At 56.2% G+C, this 20,588-nt stretch overlaps 1 protein-coding gene across 3 annotated transcripts; it reads left to right on the top strand.

Annotated features, from left to right (window-relative positions):
• The first annotated feature begins 1,102 nt into the window (after positions 1-1,102).
• Positions 1,103-19,526, top strand: myo18b (myosin XVIIIB). 3 transcript variants are annotated; one of them, XM_086096150.1, is made up of 42 exons: positions 1,103-1,248; positions 2,027-2,144; positions 3,232-3,366; positions 3,538-3,888; positions 4,419-4,482; positions 4,563-4,675; positions 4,759-4,926; positions 5,113-5,323; positions 5,391-5,533; positions 5,628-5,728; positions 6,095-6,158; positions 6,236-6,380; positions 6,486-6,656; positions 6,738-6,828; positions 6,921-7,113; positions 7,190-7,270; positions 7,330-7,450; positions 7,533-7,680; positions 7,852-8,041; positions 8,111-8,264; positions 9,219-9,328; positions 9,391-9,456; positions 9,537-9,665; positions 10,196-10,339; positions 10,539-10,628; positions 10,707-10,826; positions 11,373-11,478; positions 11,761-11,885; positions 11,954-12,108; positions 12,275-12,398; positions 12,481-12,675; positions 13,177-13,287; positions 13,367-13,471; positions 13,549-13,707; positions 13,782-13,895; positions 14,620-14,736; positions 14,806-14,889; positions 14,979-15,116; positions 15,502-15,687; positions 15,761-15,894; positions 16,685-16,846; positions 18,389-19,526. In XM_086096150.1, the coding sequence occupies exons 2-42, from the start codon at positions 2,106-2,108 to the stop codon at positions 19,422-19,424; spliced, it is 6,393 nt and encodes a 2,130-aa protein (XP_085952276.1). In that variant the 5' UTR covers positions 1,103-1,248; positions 2,027-2,105; the 3' UTR covers positions 19,425-19,526. The 3 variants fall into 3 exon arrangements, with proteins under 3 accessions (XP_085952276.1, XP_085952275.1, XP_085952277.1); XM_086096149.1 differs by having other exon boundaries at positions 1,148-1,244; XM_086096151.1 differs by lacking the exons at positions 16,685-16,846; positions 18,389-19,526 and having other exon boundaries at positions 1,148-1,244; positions 14,979-15,109.
• Positions 19,527-20,588: the final 1,062 nt, after the last annotated feature.

Below are 20,588 nucleotides of genomic sequence, written 5' to 3'. Positions count from 1 at the left end.
TCCAATTCAAGTTCCAAGTGCCGGCTTCTCGGGTCCGAGTCTCGAGTCCTGCAGGCTGCGTAATTACGGGGGAGGTCTGTCAAAATGATTCCCCCCACAAATTATCCCCCCCCCCCTCAACTCCACAAACATTTGTGATGTTCACGTGTTCGTCAAACCAGTTTGTGAGTGGGATGGTCGCGCGCGCGCGCATTTCATTTTGAGACAAACGTTCGTTCCTCTGTCCACAAGGAGGCAGTGTTGCTCTCTACTGAAGGGATCGAGTCGTCTCCTGTTCGTTTAAAATTGAAAAACGCAAACGAGCCACGTGAACATCGCGGACTTGTTTGTCAATCTGAAAATCACAAATATGTTTGTGGGAATCCTTTTGAGACCAATCTCTCCCCGTAGGTCATTGGGTCAGAGTCCCATCGGGTCTGAGAAAACATTTGCTCGTTCCCAAGGCTACCAGGTCCAAGTCTATAGTCCCGGATCAACTGGTCCAAGTTGCAAGTCCCAGGTTGTCACGTTGCATGGTTTTCATGTGTCGAACAAGTCCTGATTGGTCGCTCATCAAGTATCGAACTGTTCAAACGCTTTTCCTGCCTTCAGTATGCCACGTGATGAAATCATGATTATCAAATGACATCATCCGAGCGACGCGATGACATCATACTTTTTGAATGACATCATCCGAGCAGCTCGAGTCATTTCTCAAACATTTTGCACAAGGGTCGCTTTTGTGTGTGTGTGCGTGCGTGCGTGTGTGTGTGAAGTCCTCGCGGGGCCCCGCCTTCCCGTGAGTCAGTTCAGCTGCAGCTGTCAATCAAAGTGAGCCCCCCCGCCCCCACCCAAACATTCCGCTTGTCATCCCTCAAAAATAGGAAATGCCTTCCCAACGGCAAATGTTTGTGGAAAAAAATTGAAATATTTGTTCATGGTCCGACAACATTCGAGAACATTTCCTGCTGCAAAAGCAGAAACCCGTCCCCCCACCCCCACCGGCCCCAAAGTTCTTTTGGCGGCCCCCTCCCTGTCAGACTTTATTTATAGGACACGTCTGTTGCTTGTCAAGAGTCACGCCACTTGGTCAAGCCAGGCAGCAGACCGGCTCACAAAGTCTAGTCCAGTCCTCGAGTCCAGTCCTCGAGTCCAGTCCTCGAATCCAGTCCTCGAGTCCAGTCCTCGAGTCCAGTCCTCGAGTCCCGTCCTCGAGTCCAGTCCTCGAGTCCCGTCCTCCCCCTCGGACCTCGTACAACGTCCTTGTAGGTAACCAATTCTTTCTCGTTTGAATCCCTTTGAGGTCACTTGTGGTTTTGGTAGCACTGGAGGGAAGTTGCGGTGGCGGTGGGGGTGGGGGTCTCATGGCGGACTGAGACCGAGATTTGGATTTTTGGCCGGCTTCCGCAAGGAATTGATCCACTTCTGGTTGTGGTTTCCTGCTCAAGCGGGAGGAGCCAAGATTTTGTCCTGTGATTCCACTTTCGGAGCAAAGAGTCCACGGTCCAAATGGAGCGGTCCGCTTGGGTTGCCAAATTGTTGCTTTTGTATTTTGTGACACTTTGGCCGCTTCGTGACCTGTGAACGTCCCTGGAAGGAAATGTGCTGGATTTGTGTCCACATGAGAAAAGGCTCACCTCCAAGGAAAGAAGGAAAGTGAGGAGTGAGAAATTCCTTCCGCTTGCGAGCAGGCGGCTTCGCACCTCCATCTTTCCTTCTCGTCCTTCGCCAGACAAACTTTCCCGTCTTGTGGATTCCAATGAAACCATTCGCAACTAAAGGTAGAAAATCAAATGTGGAATGTTCAACAAATCTTGAGCCGCAACCATCGAGGCCCGAGTAAAGAGTCAATAAATCCGCAAGTCCCGGGTTGCAACTTTCCCAAAAGTCGATGTTGCCGCTGGTTGACTCCAAAATGCAAGCGCTCCCCGCTGACATCTTGACGGCAGCTGGTCCACCTGCTAAAAACGTTTTGTTGACTGAAACCTGATCGGCGGCCGCGATGTTGACGCACACGTGTGCGCGTGTGACTTGTGCTTCCCGTCAGGCGTCCCTCCGTGACATCGCGCCAGTGACCCCGCCCTCCCCCTGCACCGCGTCAACCCCGCCCGCCAGGCCACGCAAACATGGCGCTGTCGTCACGCTTAAAACTTTGGGAAAAGAAGGTGCGCCGCGTGCATGACGCGCGAGAATTGAGCTCGGCCTGCAGCGACGCTCAAGCATGAAAACGCCAGCAGACGTTTTGTGACATGTTGACCTTTTGCTCCTTTTCTTGAAACAGAAAGTAACCACGGCAACATGATCTGTTGTCATGGTTACAAACAGGCCAGCGGTCCCAAGTCATCAGTTCCAAAACAATTCCAAAGTCAATGGGTCCAAATATCTGGTCTTGTATCCAGTGAGTAGTCTCAGGTCTCCAATTAGTCCATTAGGTCGCGAGCTCCACATCGAGTCCCAAGTCTTCAGGTCTCAAATCCCAGGCCAGCAAGTCAAAGATCCCGTCATTATATTCAGGTCTCTAATTAAAGTCCAGTCATTAGGTCCTCATGTCGAGCTCGAAAGTCTGCCGAAAGTCAAAGTATTAGTTCGACATTTCGAGTCCCAAGTCTTTTTGTCCAGGTCCTACATCATCCAGTCCAATACCACGTCCTTAGACTCAAGTCTACAATATGTCCAAGTCATTAATTGCCAGCACTTAAGACATCAGATCCAAGTCAAAACCAAGTCTCATGTTAACGGGTCCTAGTCTATTATCCCAAGTCATCAGATCCAAATCTCCAACAAGTCCCAGTAGTCCTTGGGCCACAACCCCTAATCTCGAGTCTTCAGGTCAAGTCCCAGATAATCAGGTCAATACTAGTCTTACCACGTCTTGTCTCCAAGACACTTCAGTTTTCAATTTAGCACCATTGAGGCGTCCCTCAAGGCGGAGTCCTGACTGGGTTCTGTTTGCATTTTTGGATCTTTTTTCACAGGGGGGTCGCTTTGGAACTGCCAACTCAAATCAAAACAATGTCAAATCTGCAAAAATGCCGTTTGGATGAACTGTTAGCGCTTTGGAATGCTAGTTAGCTAGCATGGTGTCGTTACACAAACCCCACTAAAACTCATTTTGGTGTGTGCGTGTGTGTGCGTGCGTGTGCGCGTGTGTGTGGGGGCGTGTAATCTTATCGACCTGCGCTTTGTGTCTTATTAGTCTCAGCATGCTACCAAAAGAAATGGTTTGTGGTCTAACGGGTCATGTGACCCCAGATTCAGGAGGAGAACCACCCGGTGGCGGCCCCCATCCCTTCGCCGCCGCTCTCGGGCGGCTTCCTCAAGCAGCTGGTCCGCGATTCCGAGAAAGAAACCAAAGAAAAGGAGCCCGACGTCAAAGACGAAAAACCAGTGAGCGTTGTTCGGTGTCGTCACTTCTGTAACTTTAGCAATAAAGTAAGACCGTTTGAGAGTCATATGCTATCCCAGCCAGCAGGGGGCAGCATATCAAAAACTCGAGGTGTTCGCATGATCAGCATACGAAAGTTAGTTCGTCAAGCTGCTTTGTTTTCCTTCCTGCAGCAGCCGAGCAAGCTAAGCGACAACTTGGTCCAGCAGTTCCTGCTTCCCGATCAGACTCCGCCCATCCTGGAGGCGGAGATGTTGCTGCGAGCCGAAAAGCAAGGGCAAGCCGCCGGCCCCGCCCTCTCGGCCCGCCTGCCGCCATCCCAGAGGGGCGCCGTCCTCCCCGCTGACACCCGACGGGAGGTCGCGACAGACCCGTTCGCCGGAGGACGGGCCGGGAGCGAAGGGGCCGAGCTGAGTCTGCAGGAGGAGGAGCGAGTGCGGACGAAGGAGGAAAGGTCGGAGGGACGTCAGGAACCAGAAGGAAGACTCGCGGACGCCGTCGTGAGCGACTGCGACGGCGTGAAGGTACTTGGCGTTTTCATTGGCAGACAAACAGAACGCATGCAAACTAGCAAACGACTGGAGAATGCGTCAACACACAACGAGGACTCTCTCGAACTCCAGGCCGTAGTCCTGAGAGAAGGTGCGAGTCCTCTGGTTCGAAACCCTGCTCCTCGAGTCCCCCCGTCCGGCCTGTTTCCATGTCGACCTCAGCCAACACAGCTGAGGATTGTTATCAGGCTTCATGCTGATGCGTTGGCGACATTGAAAACAGGATGGACAGAGGAACCCGAGGACCGCGGTCGCTCCAGTCCACAGGCAAGGTCGCAAGGTCGCAAGGTCGCAAGGTCGCAAGGTCGCAAGGTCGTCATCCAGCAAGAAGCTTCCCGTCCACTTTGAATTTCACAGTCCACGGCGAGCGGTCTCGAAGCACGTCCCCTTTCGTGGTCTGACGAAAGCTTTTCTTCCTGATAGAACTTTGTAGTCCAGAAGGTTCTAGTCCGAGTAGAAGGCCTCGAAACACAGAAGAATAAAGCGCGCGCTGTGCTTGTCAGGTGAAGGACGTGTGGTACGAGGCCGGAGCGGTTTGGTTCGTGCACAAGGACGGATTCACGCCGGGTAAGCGGACGTTTTCAGCAATAATCCACCCGATGATTCAAAGCATGTTGTGATTGGTCGCTCGCTCGCCCGCGTTTCAGCCACTCTGATGAAGCCTGACGAGGGGACGCCCGAACTCCCCCAAGGCCGCGTGAGACTCCGCCTCCACACCGACGACTCGCTGCTCGACGCGGACGAAGACCACGTGGACAAAGTCGGTCGGACTGTGCAGATTTCGGATTCCTTTTGAAAGCCGTACTTTTTCTCAAACGAAGGCGACGCCTGTCCGCCCCGCAGTGCAACCCCGCCCACCTGGACCTGTGCGAGGACCTGAGCGAGCTCCACAGCGTCAACGAGAGCGCCGTCCTGCACGCGCTAATGAGCCGCGCTAAGGCTAACATGCCGCTAACTCACGCCGGACCCAACCTGATCAACTTCTGGCCGCCGCTGCAGACCCACAGCAAGGTGACGCGCGTTGTGTTAGCATGTTAGCATGTTAGCATTGAGGCACTCGATGGAAATCGGCACTCGTCCGCAATATTGGATGTGGCACATTTGCCCTTTGACGAGGGTTCTGTCGAGTCCTGAGAGGTCAAAAGCCGGCAATCCACCCATGAGGCCTGAATTCTGTTTGACGTCGGCGTCCGCTAGGCTCCCAAATCTCGGCGGGGCGAGTCGCGCTGGGAAGCTCCGCCCCCTCTGGCCGCTCTTGCCAAGCGGGTGTACGTGTCGGCGGTGGACGCCCGTCGGGACCACTGCGTCTGCGCGATGGGTCGCAGCGGCACCGGCAAGACGGCGGCGTGCCAGGCCTTCGCCGTGGCGCTGCTCAAGCAAGCCGGGACCGCCGGACCCAACATGAGCGGTCAGTCCCCCCATGCTAACAGGAAGTGTGAACTGGCAAACAGGAAGTGTGGCGTGTTTCCTCGCAGTGGAACGCGTGCAGGCCATGTTTACGGTGTTGAAGTCTTTCGGCTGCGTGACGTCGGCGCACAGCGACGCCTCGTCACGCTTCGCCATGCTTTTCTCGCTGGACTTCAACCACGCCGGGCGAGCCGCCGCCGGACACCTGCAGGTACGCACGCACGCACGCACGCACGCACGCACGCACGCACGCACGCAGCCACCAACTTGGACGTCAAAACCGACCTTGTGTTTTCCCGCCTCAGACGATGATGTTGGACAAATGGCGAGTTTGTCACATGACGGCAGGTGAGAGCAACTTCCTGGTCTTCTCGCAGATGCTCGCGGGAATTGGCACGGAGATGAGGTCAGTGCCCGCAAACGCCGCCATAACAATGATGCTAATATTAATGCTGTCGATGATGCTAACAGACATGCTAACGAGGGTTTTCTCAACGATGATGCTAACGAGGATGCTAACAGTGTTGCTGACAAGGCTGTTGCTAATGATGCTAATGCAGATGATGATGCTGACGAGAATGCTAACGGTGCGTGTTATTAATCATGCTAACAATCGTGCTCTGATGCTAACAATGATGCGAGGGCTAGCAGGGATGCAAATGGTGAAGGTGCTAACGATGGCGCTAACAAAGACGTTAACAGTCATCACACTGATGATGATGACGCTAACGAAGATGCTAACGGCGAGACTAACGCGAGGCTTCCTCGTCAGGTCGGAGCTGCGACTGCACCAGCTTCCAGAGCGCCATTCCTTCGGCATCGCCCCTCCGACCAAGGTACCCGCCCGCCGGCTTCGTCTACTTCGGCGGCCGTTGACCGTCCACCGTCCGTCCGTCCGTCCGTCTGTCGGCAGGTGGAGGAAAAGCAGCGAGCGTCGGTGGCCTTTGCCAAGCTGCTGGTCGCCATGGAAACGCTGGCCTTCAGCGCAGACGAGCAGAACGCCATCTGGCACGTGCTGGCGGGGATTTACCATCTGGGGGCGGCGGGGGCCTGCAAAGGTGAGCGGGCAGCGGCAGGAAGTGGGGCTCGATTGGTCCAAAGGCAGGAAGTGAAGACTGACAGCTTGCGCGCGTGTGCGTGTGCGTGTGCGCGTGTACTGCCAGTGGGGCGGAGACAGTTTTTGAATTTTGACAGCGCTCAGGTGGCGAGCAGCGTGCTCGGCTGCGAGGGGGAGGAGTTTCACACCTTTGTCTTCAAGCATCACCTCAGGCAGCTGCTGCAGCGGACCACCGGGGGCGCCAGAGAGCACAACAGCGTCGCCCAGGCTGAAGAGGGTGAGACAGGTTCATGTGCTAAGTTAGCTTAGCATTTATGAATAATGTGTGTTAGGTGACGCCCATTTTGCGTGTGTTCAGGTCCCAGACTGACGTCGGCGCAGTGCGTGGACGGGATGGCGTCGGGTCTCTACCAAGAACTTTTCACTGCCATCGTCTCGCTCGTCAACAGGTGCGCGTGCGCGTGCGCGTGCGCGTGTGCGTGCGCGTGCGCGTCAGGTCATGTGCCCCAGACGGCAAGTGGAGTGTTTTGTGTGCGCGCAGATCCCTGAGCGGCCAGCAGTTGGCGCTGGCGTCGGTGACGGTGGTGGACGCGCCAGGCCTTCGGAACCCTCGGCACGCGGCGCACCAGCGGGCCGCCAACTTCAGCGACTTGGGTCACAACTACTTGCAAGAACGACTCGCGCAGCAGCGATACGCGCACGCCTTCACGAACGCCGCACACACCTACGTGCAGGTGGCACGCACGCACACACGCACACTCAGGCACGTGCACGTGCACGCACCCCTTAATGTGCACGTGCGTGTTGCAGGAGAACATGGCGGTGGATTTGGAGTGCCCGGAAGCGAACCCGGCCGACGTGGTGTCGGCCATCGACCAGCCGCCTCCGCAGGTAAGCCAGCGTGCAATTATGTGCTGACGTGTCACGCGTGTGACACGCGTGCGTGTTAGGTGCGCGCGGCGGGGGACTCCCCCCGCGGCCTCCTGTGGACGCTGGACGAGGAGATGCTGACGCCGGCGTCCGACGAGGGCGCCGCCCTGGAGCGCGTGTGCCGTCATTACAGCACCAGCGGTAAACACACGCCACCGCATTGATGGTGATGATGATGATGATGATGATGATGATGATGAAGGTGACAGGTGTGTCCCTGCAGTGCGTCAATGCGAGCAAGCCCTGCACTGCGAAGTTCAGCACCTGACGGGAAAGGATGCGGTGCGCTACGACCTGAGCGGCTGGTTTGGCGTTCTGCAGCACAACCCGGCGGCCGCCAACGCCGCCGAGCTGCTGCGCGACTCGCACATGTGAGCGCCTCACGCACACACGTTCCATCCGTTTCCTCGAACCTTCCCGCGATGAGCCACTCTTCACTTTTGCAGCAAAAACCTTTTCATGCCGACCGACTCAAGTTTGTTTTTGTTTTGCTTCTGCACCAAATCTTCCGGCGCGTGTGCTGACGTGGGCGTGTTCACTAGCGTGGCGGTGAAGTCGCTGTTCACGCCGGACGCGGGGTGGTCACGCGGCGGCGGCGGCGGCGACGTGTGCGGCCTGGAGGGCTGTAGCCAGCGCTCGCTGCAGAGGAGCAGCACCATCCGCAAGACGCTGAGCGGCGGCGCGGCGGCGCTTCGCCGACACTCGCCGTTCATCGCCGTCAAGCTGCAGGCCGTAAGCGAGCGCCCGCCCTGAGCTCCGCCTCCTCTGGGACCGGCTCTGAGCGTGTCACCGCCCCCCCAGGACGCCCTGATCAACGTGATGCGGCGCGCCAGGCCCATCTTCCTGCAGTGCGTCAACGCCAAGACGGACGGCGACGGCGCCTTCAACGTGGCCGAGCTCAGGACGCAACTGAAGGCGGCGCAGACGCTAGCCATGCTGCGCGCGTACCGCGCAGGTCAGCGCCACGCACGCACGCACGCACGCACGCACGCACGCACGCACGCACGCACGCGTACGGGTGCTTTTCACGTCATGTGTCGGGATGTCGCGATATCCAAACATCACGATACAATAATTAGCACGAGATTGTGGGCAGGTTGCGATAAAAAATAAGGTCACAATATTGTAAAAAATAAATTAAAAAAGAGCTCATACGGAAAAAAAAACCACACACAATATCGTGCTTTTGTACATTACAGCAATGAATTTTTTTATAAATAAATATCTAAATATAAAATATACACTGAGGCACGTACTCACATTGACTTCCTCCACATATTGACAAGCATATTACGTTCCCCTTCGTCTGACATTAGCGTGTATTCTAAACCTAGAAGGGCCAAAACATGCCTTGTGAAAATTAAACTGCACTAGCCAGCCACCAGAGGGTGCTAGAACTGCACAAATTGAAATCAACCTGACTTTGCTTTTAACAGATTTGCTGCTTTGAATATCGTGACATGACAGCGACGATATATTGTGGCAGTTTTAATATCGCAATATTGTCATTATCGTTACTAAGTAAGTAAGTAAGTTATTGACTGGCAGCCATTTTGACTGAAGCAACCCCCTTCGCTCCTGGCTGTTTGACTGGATTTGGAGTGATTTTGCAAGTCCCACACAAGAAAACAAAACAAAACGCATGTTTCTATCTGTTTCCGTTTTGCAGCAATTAGCATTAGCATATCGCTAAGTTTCATCATCATTCACAAATCCGTTTTAAACCGTGGGGAAAACAGCTTTTGGGTTGATCTCTTGTACTCTGCTGCCACCCGCTGGCCGCTTTTGTAATAACGAGCATTGCTTCAAGCGTTCTCTGCAGTTCAAAGGCGACGTCCAAAAACGTAGAAATCCACTTTTGGCAGCGAATGAGTTCATTTGTTTCCGGCTAACGTGCGCTTTGTGTCAGGTTACCCGGATCACATGACCCTGAGCGACTTCCGCTGCCACTTCCAGGCCTTGTCGCCGCCCATCATGAAGCGTTACGCCTCCATGTTTGTCAGCCACGACGAGAGGAAGGTGGGTCACAAGCAGCTCCTCAGATGCCCTTTGACCTCCCGCCGACGCCGTCGTTCTTTCAGGCGGTGGACGAGCTGCTGGCCGACTTGGACCTGGACCCCAGGAGCGTCGCGGTCGGCACCAGTCGGGTCAGAACGCCGGCGCTGTCCCGCCCACCCGCTGCGGCGTGCGGCGTGCTTCACGTGCTCCTTTGATTTCCCGAGGTCAGGTGTTGATGAAGCGCGGCGTGCTGCGCCAATTGGAGGCCTGGCGGGACCTGCAGGTGACGGGCTGGCTGGTCCACCTTCAGGCGGCCTGCGTTGGCCACCTGGCCAGACGCAGGTACCGCACGCTCGAGGTACGCACGCACGCACGACTATACGAAGTGATCTTTGGCCCCCTCGTGTGGCCCGATGGAGAACTGCACCGACTCAATCTTCAAAAAGGGGAATGAGCACAAAATGATGAGCAAATGTTTGCCCGTCCATCGGCAGCCATTTTGAACACTCGATCAAATCGGCTTTCGTAGCATTTGATCTTTTTTTCGTCGTCATTTCGGGCCACTGCGGTTTGTCACTCGGTCGCCTCGTTAGCATAACGGCGCTGCCACGCCGTCCAATTCAAGTTCGTCAGTGCGCCACTAAAAAAGTGTTTACAAAATGGATTCCTGCAGAAACAAGCAAGCAAAAGAAACAACAACTCTTCCACCTCCTGCTTTTCGTCCCCAAACTTCACCTCTTTTTGCGGCGGCCCAAAAATGTCTTCCATTGGCGCTCATTCCGTCCAAATTTCAATCTTGTCGTCACTCGTCAGTCCGCCGGCGAAAACCCGAGTCGTCAGCAGCGGACGGACTTTCCCTCGGACTCGCGTTTCTTTTCATCTTTGCAGGTGCAGCACATGGCGGTGCGTTGCCTGCAGCGGAACCTGCGAGCGCTGCGCGGCGTGTCGCAGTGGAGCTGGTGGAAGCTCGTCTGCCGACTGCGCCCCCTGGTGGACGTCAACGTGGACAACGAGAGGCTGCGCGCCAAAGAAGTACACGCACACACACGCACACACGCACACACGCACACACGCAAACGTATGTTTGGTTGGCGGTAAAATGTCAGAAAGTGAAAATGTGAGAAAACATCCGAAAGTTTGCCTCCCAAGCATCCGTCGAACAATTTGAACCGGCCCAAAAAAGGACTTTTAAGTATTCGGACTGTCGCCGCCCACTTTGGTGTCTTTTCAGGACGAAGTTTTGGAGCTGAGAAAACGTTTGGAAAAGTCAGAGAAAGAACGAAAAGACTTGAGACAAATGGTCGACACCTGCGAAACCAAAGTTTGTACACGCACGCACACGTGCACGCGCGCGCGCAAGCTAGCACACTCACACCTGATGTGGTCGGCGCGCGCGCAGCTGACGGCCGTGACCTCGGAGCTGAGTGACGAGCGTTTCCGTGGCGACGCGCTGGGTCAGGCTCTGGATGTTGAGCGAGCCGAAAGACTGAGACTCAGCAAGGACAACAAAGATCTGCAGGTCAGACGCTCATCCGCACTTCCTGTCCACAGCCGCTAACCTTAGGCTACTTCCTGTCTCTTACGGACAAACTTTTTGACCACTTCCTGTCCCCAACCGCCAAGCTTTTTGACCACTTCCTGTCCCCAACGGCCAAACTTTTTGACTACTTCCTGTCCACAGCCACTAGACAACTTTTGACCACTTCCTGTCTCTAACAGACAAACATTTTGACCACTTCCTGTCCCCAACGGCCAAGCTTTTTGACCACTTCCTGTCCCCAACGGCCAAGCTTTTTGACTACTTCCTGTCCACAGCCACTAGACAACTTTTGACCACTTCCTGTCTCTAACAGACAAACATTTTGACCACTTCCTGTCCCCAACGGCCAAGCTTTTTGACCACTTCCTGTCCACAGCCACTAGACAACTTTTGACCACTTCCTGTCTCTAACAGACAAACATTTTGACCACTTCCTGTCCCCAACGGCCAAGCTTTTTGACTACTTCCTGTCCACAGCCGCTAGACAACTTTTGACCACTTCCTGTAAATGCCACACCCCTTCAGGTTCGCCTGGAGCAGTGCAAGGTTGCCATGGAGACACTGGAGAAGAATGTGAAGGAGGAAGGTCAAAAAATGTGCACGCTAGAGAGTCGGCAAGTAGCAGGAACAGGTTGGTCGCCACTTCCTGTCTGTGCCATGATTGGACGTCATTGTCGGGGGCCGTAAGAACGTTTTGTTGATGTTTGTATGAATGGAAGTCGGGGGCGTTCCTCTAGAAACCGCCACGCTGCCCCTTGGTCTTTCTAGCTAGCAGTTAGCTCGCCAGCTCGTGACGGGGCTGCAACTTTTGGCTGAATTTGGCCGCGTCGTCATTTGTTGTTGATGAATTTGCTGCGGTGAGCCGCCGTTGCGGACTATGCAGAGTTTGGAGAGCATTTTTGCCGGCCCACAGAGAGCGAGCTGGTCTTGCAGCTGGACTGCTGCCAGACGGAGGTGGACTTCCTTCGCCGCCGTCTGCAGCAGACGGAGGAGAAGGCGGAAGCGGAGCGCGGCGCTCGGCAGCAGGCGGACGCCAAGGTCAGCCGCGACGAACCTGACGGCCAAAGCGGACGAGCTCCGGCCGTAACGTGTGCCGCGGTCCGCAGGTGGCGTCGTTGCAGGTTCAGCTGGACGAATCCAAGCGCACGGCGACGGAGCTGAAACGTCGCGGCCGGCGCGCGGCCAACGAGCTGCACGACGCTCGGGTGATGACGGACAATCTGCACAATCGGGCACACCAAATGGAACGCAAGCAGCGACGGTAACGTACTCAGCACGCTCAGGTCGATCAAGGAGGCTAGCATGCTAATTAGCATGCTAATTAGCGCTTAATGGCGCAACTTGCTGGCCCCGTCGTTTTTGACGACCGAAATGGCAACGTTGTAAGCCGGTTGCCGAGCGTGCTAACGAGACGCTAACGCCCTCAGCTTTGACGGCGAGCTGGCCGCGGCGTTAGCGGAAGCCGGCGGCGAGCGGGAGCTGAAGAACAAAACCCTGCAGGAGAACGCCGCGCTGGGGGTGCAGATTTTCACGCTGCGCCGAGACCTCCAGGTGAGCCCGGGCAGCCGCCGCGCGTCGCAAGCTCGCGTCGCAAGCTCGCTAGCAAGCGCTCGACCGTTGGTGTGCGTCGCAGGAGAGCCGCGCGGAGGCGGGCCGCCTGCTCAAGCAGAAGGACGAGCTGTGCTGCCAGATCCGAGACCTCAGCGTCCACCTGACGGCCGACTCGCTGCCCGAGCTGAAGAAGCGAGTGCGCCACCTGGAGGGCGCGGCCGGCGAGAGGGCGGAGGAGGTGGCCAAACTCAGCGCCACCGTTGAACAGCAGCAGCAGGTCGCTCGCTACGTTCACGCCGCAACCGTGTCACCGTTGCGCAAGTCTTGTTCTCTATCATCCCACGTGGGATCTTTTTTGTAACGATAGCGGCAATATTGCGATATTAAAACTGCCACAATATATCGTTTTCGTCATATCGTCATATTAAAAGCAGCGTGTCTGTTTTTAAAATAGTCGGGTTGATTTACATTTGTGCAGTTCTCGCACCCTTTCGTGGCTAGTTTTTTTTTTGTGCAGTTTAATTTTCACAAGGCATGTTTTGGCCTTTTTTGTTTAAAATACACGCTAGCGTCAGATGAAGGGAAAGTAATATGCTTGTGAGTCAATATGTGACCTTTTTTTTATATTGCCAACCTCCCCACAATATCGTGATAATATCGTATCGTGAGGTTTCGATATCGTTACATCCCGTCGCTAACTCATTACGCTGACAATCAGTTGAGTTGAGTTCATCGGTAACAATGACTTCGAGCGTCTTGATGGCGTGAGAATCTTCAGGTTCACGTGCGTGTGGAGTTGGAGATGGCGCGAGTGAAGCAGATGCACCAAAAGGAGCTGGAGGACAAAGAGGAGGAGCTGGAGGACGTGCACAGGTCGTCTCAGAGGCGGGTGCGTCGGCGGCCATCTTTGCAGCATTAGCGCGGTTAGCGTCGTTTGTCTCCTGAAGACCCTTTTGTCCCCCCGTCAGCTGAGACAGCTGGAGATGCAGCTGGAGCAAGAATACGAGGCCAAGCAGATGCTCGTCCACGAGAAGCACGACCTGGAAGGACTGGTCGCCACGCTGTGCGAACAGGTCTCGCGCACGCACGCACGCACGCACTCGCAGATCCCAGCCCAGAAGAAGAGCAGTCGGTGACGCGTGTCGTCCAGGTGGGCCACCGCGACTTTGACGTGGAGAAGAAGCTGAGGCGAGACCTGAAGCGGACTCACGCGCTTCTGGCCGACGCGCAGACGCTGCTGAACGCCGTCCAAAGCGGGAGGAGCCCCGACGGCGGCGCCAAGGAGCAACTGGAACGACTTCACTGTCAGGTCCGCGAGCGGGTCGGCACGGCGGCGCTGCCGCGTACCCGCTGGATATTCACCCGGTTCTGCTCTGCGCGCAGTTGGAGGAGAGCGAATCCCGGCGCCGCGAGCTGGAGAGCGTCGGGACGAGCTTGACGCAAGAGCTGGAGGACGTTCAGAGTCAACTGGACAACGTCTGCAAGCAGAAGACTTTGGTCAGAATCGTCTTCCTCATCTTCAACCGCCAACGCTTACGCCCAAACGTCCGCTCATGGCGGCGCCGGCACCGTCGCCAGCTGGACTAACATCAGCTTCAGGAACACAAACTACCATCACAACGTTCCCAAATCTAAACAAGTGCCAGTTATAGGAGCGCTCCAACATCAAATTTCAGTTTTCAATACAATAAATGGCTTCCGTTTACCGGCACCGTTGCCAGAAGAAGCTTCAAACCCAAAAGTTGCATTGGAGCCGTCATCACTGAGAGCGGTTCACCGATTGCGGTCCAAAAGGTTTGAGATGTTTCCGTCGAGCAACACACCCGATACTAAATATCAGGATCGGAGCTGATTTTATGAATCAAGTGCGCTAGTGGGCGGAAACATCTAAAACCTGCAGGACTCTGGACCTCGCGGACCGGAGTCGGTGAACCCTGACTTAAAGTAACAGTACCGGTACCACAACAAGGTCTAATATCGGCACGAGTACCAGACCTTTACAACTTCTAGACCAGGACCTGTACCGTACCAGAAGAAGTATCAAAACTACAACCATGACCAGCTGAGTACCCGACCCAGTAACATCATCAGCGTCGGTACCAGAAGAAGTACCAAATGGAAACAGTTATGGTCGCAGGATCACAATCAGTCCAGTACCAGCAGTAGCAGGACTTGCTTCATCGCCTCATTGTCTTGTCATTGAGAGCGTTTGTCTTTCCAGGCGGACGACGAACTTTGCGTCCTCCGGCGGGAGAAAGCGGACCTGCTCAAACGTCTGGAAGAGGACCAGGACGACCTCAACCAACTCATGAGCAAACACAAAGCGCTCATCGCGCAGGTTGCGCTCCGCTTCTCTGGCCTTTGTCCGCCGCCTCCTGTCTGTCCTCTCAAACGTCTGTCCTTGCAGTCGTCCAGCGACATCGCTCAGATCCGAGACTTGCAGGCCGAGCTGGAGGAGCTGAAGAAGCGGCGGCACGAGCTGCAGGAGGAGGTGAGGTCGCCGGGCGCCGGGCGCCGGGCGCCGGTCGGCTCGTGGTCTTCGTCGCACTGCCTGATTGTGTTTGGTCCGCGCCGGCGCAGCTGCAGCGGCAGGCGTCCAGGCTGCACTTCCTGGAGGCGTCCACCGTGGGGCGCAGCATCGTCAGCAAGCAGGAAGCGCGCGTGTGCGACCTGGAGAACAAGCTGGAGTTCAGCAAAGGTCAAGTCAAAAGGTTTGAGGTGAGCGCCGCCGCCGCCGCCAACGCCGCCACTTTGCTTCCGGAATGGGTCAAACCAGCACCAGAACCTCGAAGCCGGGGAACTGCCTGCCTCTTTGCAATGTCTCCCTCCTGCGGCACGCCTGATTGAAATGATCAGGAGGCCTGTTGGGCTTCAACAGAGCTTGCTGATCATTTGAATCAGGCGTTCCGGATGAGGGAGGCATCCAACACAGGAAGGAGCGCAAGGTCCGATGTAGAACCGCAAGCCACTCCAGTACCGCAAATGCTGCAATTCTACAAATAGAAACACAAGCGCGACTCGAGCTCGCGAACGACACCAATTAGTGAGCAGCCGTGGTTTGCCATTTACACGTGCGTGCGTGCGTGCGTGCGTGCGTGCGCAGGTGCTGGTGCTGCGGCTACGCGACAGCGTGGTGCGTCTGGGGGAGGAGCTGGAGCAGAGCGCGCAGTCGGAGGCGCGCGAGCGCGACAACGCTCGTTACTTCCAGCAGCGACTTCAGGACGCGCGCGTGGAAATGGACGAGCTGAGCCGGCGGCAGCAGGACGCCAGCAGACGCCGCATGGAGATGGTGAGGACGCGTCGCGCACGCCGCCGCGTTGTGTGGTTGCCATGGTGATGACGTGGCGCCGGCACGCGTGCAGGAGCTGCAGGTGGAGGAGCTGACGGCCATCCGGCAGACGTTGCAGGCCGACCTGGAGACGTCCATCCGCCGAATCGTCGACCTGCAGGCCGCCTTGGAGGAGGTCCGCTCCAGCGACGACAGCGACAGCGACAGGTAAGCCCGGCCCGCCTCACCGCCAAATCAGCGGTCCCCAACCGCCGGTCACCGGGCCAGTCGGTACCACCGGCTTGTCGAGAGACGGACAAAGAGGAAACGGATCCCGGCTTTGATTTGATCCGAGCGTATACGGCAGCCCGCCGCAAGCTCGGACATGACGGCGGCCAAACGGGATGCGAGCTCGTCAACGGCAGGCGCGTTTCCATCATCATTGCAAGTCGTCAGCGAAACAATGAAAGGAAGGCGCGCCCGATCCTGTTGCTATGAAAACAGGAGTGGGCCAAGGACAGAGCCCTGTGGGACGCCATCTTCAACTGGCCACCAAAGAGAAAAGACTCACGCGGGCCTGCAGTGCCGTCACCGATCCGCGTTTAAGAATTCGTGATTGCACAACACATGCCATACATTTGCTCTCAATCGTTAGCTCGTTGACGCTAGCTAGCTTGAGCGCACGCTAACCGCGCGACGCTTCGGGGACAGTCGAAAACGATTCAAAGTGCCATCCGTCACCGCCGACGAATAGTAAAAACCATCGTGTTTCAGTTTGAACGTGACAAAGCTGCCATCAATCGTCACGTCTCAAATCTTCAACCTCGTAAATTATTTTTGGACATTTGGGATTTTACGGACATTATTGGCTTCATGAGGAAAGAAAATCCCAAATTTTGGATTCAAATCATTTCTGAGGTTGAAATGGGCCAAAGGTTCGGTGATCGTTGACGTTCAGCCTTTTTTTTGCACATAGGTGTCTTCGATCGTCCCACGATCAATTTGTTGTTCCCGGCAGGGAATCCAGCGGCGGCTCCGTCGGGACGGAGGACGCGGGCGGAGGCGTCCCATCTCGGCGAGGGACGGCCGCGGTAGGCTCGCGTGCCGGAGGATCGTCCTGCGGCGACAGTAAGGGGGGACGCCGGTCGCTGGCCGATTCCTGCAGCACGTCCAGTTTCCGGTAAGTTGCCGCGCGTGGTTTGTTGTCGTACGCGTTGACATTTGTGCTGCAATTTGAGCGGCGGCCGCCTGACAATCCCGATCTCGAATGCGCCTTCCTTTTTGTGTTTCTTGTTCTGCCGTCATTTCCTTCTCACGTCAGCGCTCTTTTTTTTTTGCATGGGATTGTGAGATGACTTGACATTTGTCGTACCTTTTCGGGTCCTTTCAGTTTCAGTTGTCTGTTTATTTGATGTTGCGTGTTTGTCCTGCATGCAAGCGTTACGACGATGGCGTCCAAACTGCGTCCTGCAGGTATTTCCATTTTTTTTGTAAACAATTCCGGGCAGAGAATGTTATTCAACATTTGGTTTATTTTTGAATCTGCAAAATATTACTACGACAATCTTGAACAATGAAGAAATGATGTCCAAACTCTGTCGGGTGTTTTCCTTGATTTTTGTGAACAATTTCTGCCAGTTAAACGTCACTTATTACTCCATAATGAGAAATATCATCATGACATTTTGAGCTGCATTCAAGGAAGGTGGGAATTCGGATTGACGAGTCTCGGAAACTTGCGTCCTCAAAACGACAACGATGTCTGCTTCCGATGAATTGTTTTATTGATTGATTAAGGCCGTCGCGTCCTCATGTCAAGCCGCGGCTTTCGTACCTTTAGCGGTAATATCACACAATGCCAGTCTCTCTCTCTCGAACCAGAGACAAAGTCGCCTTCCCGATCTTTTGTCCGGACAGACATTGTACGTTCAAATGCGGAGGTTCCAGCAAAGTGACGATACGCAAAAGGAGCGGGAAAAAATGGTCCAGGCTTTCCATCCGTGCTGTTCCGCGTTGGTCACGTCTTCTTCTTCCCCGCGCGCTGATTCGCCAGCTGACAGCCAATAACAGTGATCGAATGCCCTGACGCCGATTCAGCATGTCCGATTTGCTGAAAACGCCAACGTGTTCCAACTCCATCCGACTTTACGACAGTAATTTACACACGGATCGGACGGCGCTCGGCGTCGGCCCAACGCTGTCCGACTCCCCGCGTCGGATTGGTGGATCTCGGCCTTGAGAGGTGAAAAGCTCGATCATCCGGGAGAGACTCGGGGTCGAGCCGCTACTCCTCCGCGTTGAGAGGAGCCAGTTGAGGTGGCTCGGGCGTCTGGTTCGGACGCCTCCCTGGAGGTGTTCCGGCCATGTCCCACCGGCGGGAGGCCCCGGGGACGACCCAGGACACGCCGGAGAGACTGTCTCTCGACTGGCCTGGGAACGCCTTGGGATCTCGCCGCTGGAGCTGGTTGAAGTGGCTGGGGACCGGGAAGTCTGGGCTTCCCTGCTAAAGCTGCTTCCCCTCGTGACCCGATCCTGGATAAGCGGTAGTAAATGGATGGATGGTACGAAGTTGAAAAGTCCGACTTGCCACCTTCTTCGAATGCAGCATAAATAAGACATTTGGTGATTCTGGTGACAATAATTTCATCCACTTTCTGCATAATGAGAGATTTCATAACATGGAAACGGGCGTCATGTAAAACGTTTGTTGTGTTTTGTGCAGCTCCTGCGCGGACGAGGACGACTCGAGCGCAGGCCGTCCGGCAGGAGGCCCGAGCCCGGGGCCAGGCCGGGCGGCGTCCTCGTCTGCGCTGTCCGAGCTTCTCGAAGGACTTCGCAAGCGGCGGGCGGGTGGGGACGCGGGCGGCCCGGTGGGCGGCCCGGTGGGCGGTCCGGCGGGCGGGGACGCAGTCTCACTTTCCGCTTATCAAACCACAGCGGCGTCCGCTCTACGCCGCCGGGCCTCGGCGCTCTCCCTCGCACCGGACGAGCTTCCGGAAGCTCGTCCGGGCATCCTGAAGCCGTCGTCTCCCCTCCTGCCCCGCTTGGCCGGCCCTCGTTCTGTTGGCGTCACGTCGACGCCCCCGTCCTCCGCCTTCAATGCCTGCGACTCCCCGACCTCGCTGCCGTCGCTGCCCCGCCTTTCGTCTTTGGCGTCCTCCTATGTCGCCCGCCAGCGCGACTCACCTCAGCACGCCTCCCCTGAGCGGCACCCCAGCCAGCGGCCCTCCTCCATGGCCGTGGCGGAGGAGGACTGGGAGGAACCTCAGCGCTCCGCGTCGACTCTTCAGAGATCCCCGCAGGCGTCCCGCCGTTGCACGCTAACAAGTTTGCTCTCCGAGGACGCGTCCGAGGGCACCCTGGCGCCTGAAGGCGCAGTCTTCCAGAACCAGCGGCTCCTGGATGAGTTGGACACCGCGTCGGTCGCGTCCGACGTCCTCCCCGCCATCCGTAGAGCTCAGTCGGCCGGCAGCCTGGCCGGATCGACGCGTGGCGGCCGCCGGACTCTCAGCGTCCATTTTGGAGAGCTGCCGCCCTCCACTCGACGCCGCAGGGGCTCCGACACAGGGTCGTCCGGGTCCGGCGGCTCGGCGGGAAGTTGCGAGCCGGTACGGCCTCGTCGCCACTCGGACAGGCCGAGGGGAGAACGCCTGGAAGCCGAGGGCAGCGAGGGCGGCGACGGCGACGGCGGCGGCGGCGGCGGCGGCGATGACGTGGCCTCCGTCATGAGGAAGTACCTCAACAAGGAAATCAACTGAACGCCCGTTAGCACATTGGTTAGCATTAACACGCGCTGTCTGCGTGCCGTTGCCGGACATTAGCCACGTTAGCAGTATTAGCTACGTCAAAGTCGGTTCGAGTGCAACAGACGCATTTTCATTTGTTTTGCAATAAAGAAACAAACTTTTCACCATTTTGAGGCCTTTCCCTTCTTTTTGCTAACATATTTGATGCACTTTTTTGTTGTTTGTTTATTTGCCTTATTTACCTTTGTTACTTTCGTCCTCCAGCGCTCCCCCCGGGGACTCCCTCGTTCTGCTGGGGGACTTCAACGCTCACGTGGGTAATGACAGTGAGACCTGGACGGGCGCGATTGGGAGGAACGGCCCCCCCGATCGAAACCCGAGCGGTGTTTTGTTGTTGGACTTCTGTGCTCGTCGCGGACTGACCATAACGAACACCGTGTTCAAGCACAAGCGTGTCCACATGTGCACTTGGCACCAGGACACCCGAGGCCGCAGTTCGATGATCGACTTTGGAGTGTCTTCGAGGAAATTCTGGTCCACCATCCGGCGTCTCAGGAGGGTAAAGCAGTGCGCCATTAACACTGTGTATAGTGGAGATGGGGTGCCGTTGACCTCGACTTGGGATGTCGTGAATCGGTGGGGAGAATACTTCGAAGACCTCCTCAATTCCACCAACACGCCTTCCTTTGAGGAAGCAGGGTCTGGGGACTCTGAGGTGGGCCCCCCATCTCTGGGGTCGAAGTCACTGAAGTGGTTGGAAAGCTTCTCGGTGGCAGGGCCTCGGGGGCGGATGAGGTTCGGCCGGAGTTCCTAAAGGCTCTGGATGCTGTGGGGCTGTCGTGGTTGACGCGTCTCTACAACATCGCGTGGACATCAGGGACAGTGCCTCTGGATTGGCAGACCGGGGTGGTGGTTCCTCTTTTTAAGAAGGGGGACCGGAGGGTGTGTTCCAACTTTAGAGGGATCACACTCCTCAGCCTCCCAGGTAAGGTCTATTCGGGGGTGCTGGAGAGGAGGATCCGTCGGGAAGTTGAATCTCGGATTCAGGAGGAGCAGTGTGGTTTTCGTCCCGGCCGTGGAACAGTGGACCAGCTCTACACCCTCAGCAGGATCCTTGAGGGTGCGTGGGAGTTCGCCCAACCAGTCCACATGTGCTTTGTGGACTTGGAGAAGGCG

Source organism: Leptonotus elevatus, chromosome 15 (assembly GCF_054856555.1).
Source record: "Leptonotus elevatus isolate MCC_2025b chromosome 15, RoL_Lele_1.0, whole genome shotgun sequence".
NCBI classification, from domain to species: domain Eukaryota; kingdom Metazoa; phylum Chordata; class Actinopteri; order Syngnathiformes; family Syngnathidae; genus Leptonotus; species Leptonotus elevatus.
This window is presented reverse-complemented; position numbering and strand designations above follow the sequence as displayed.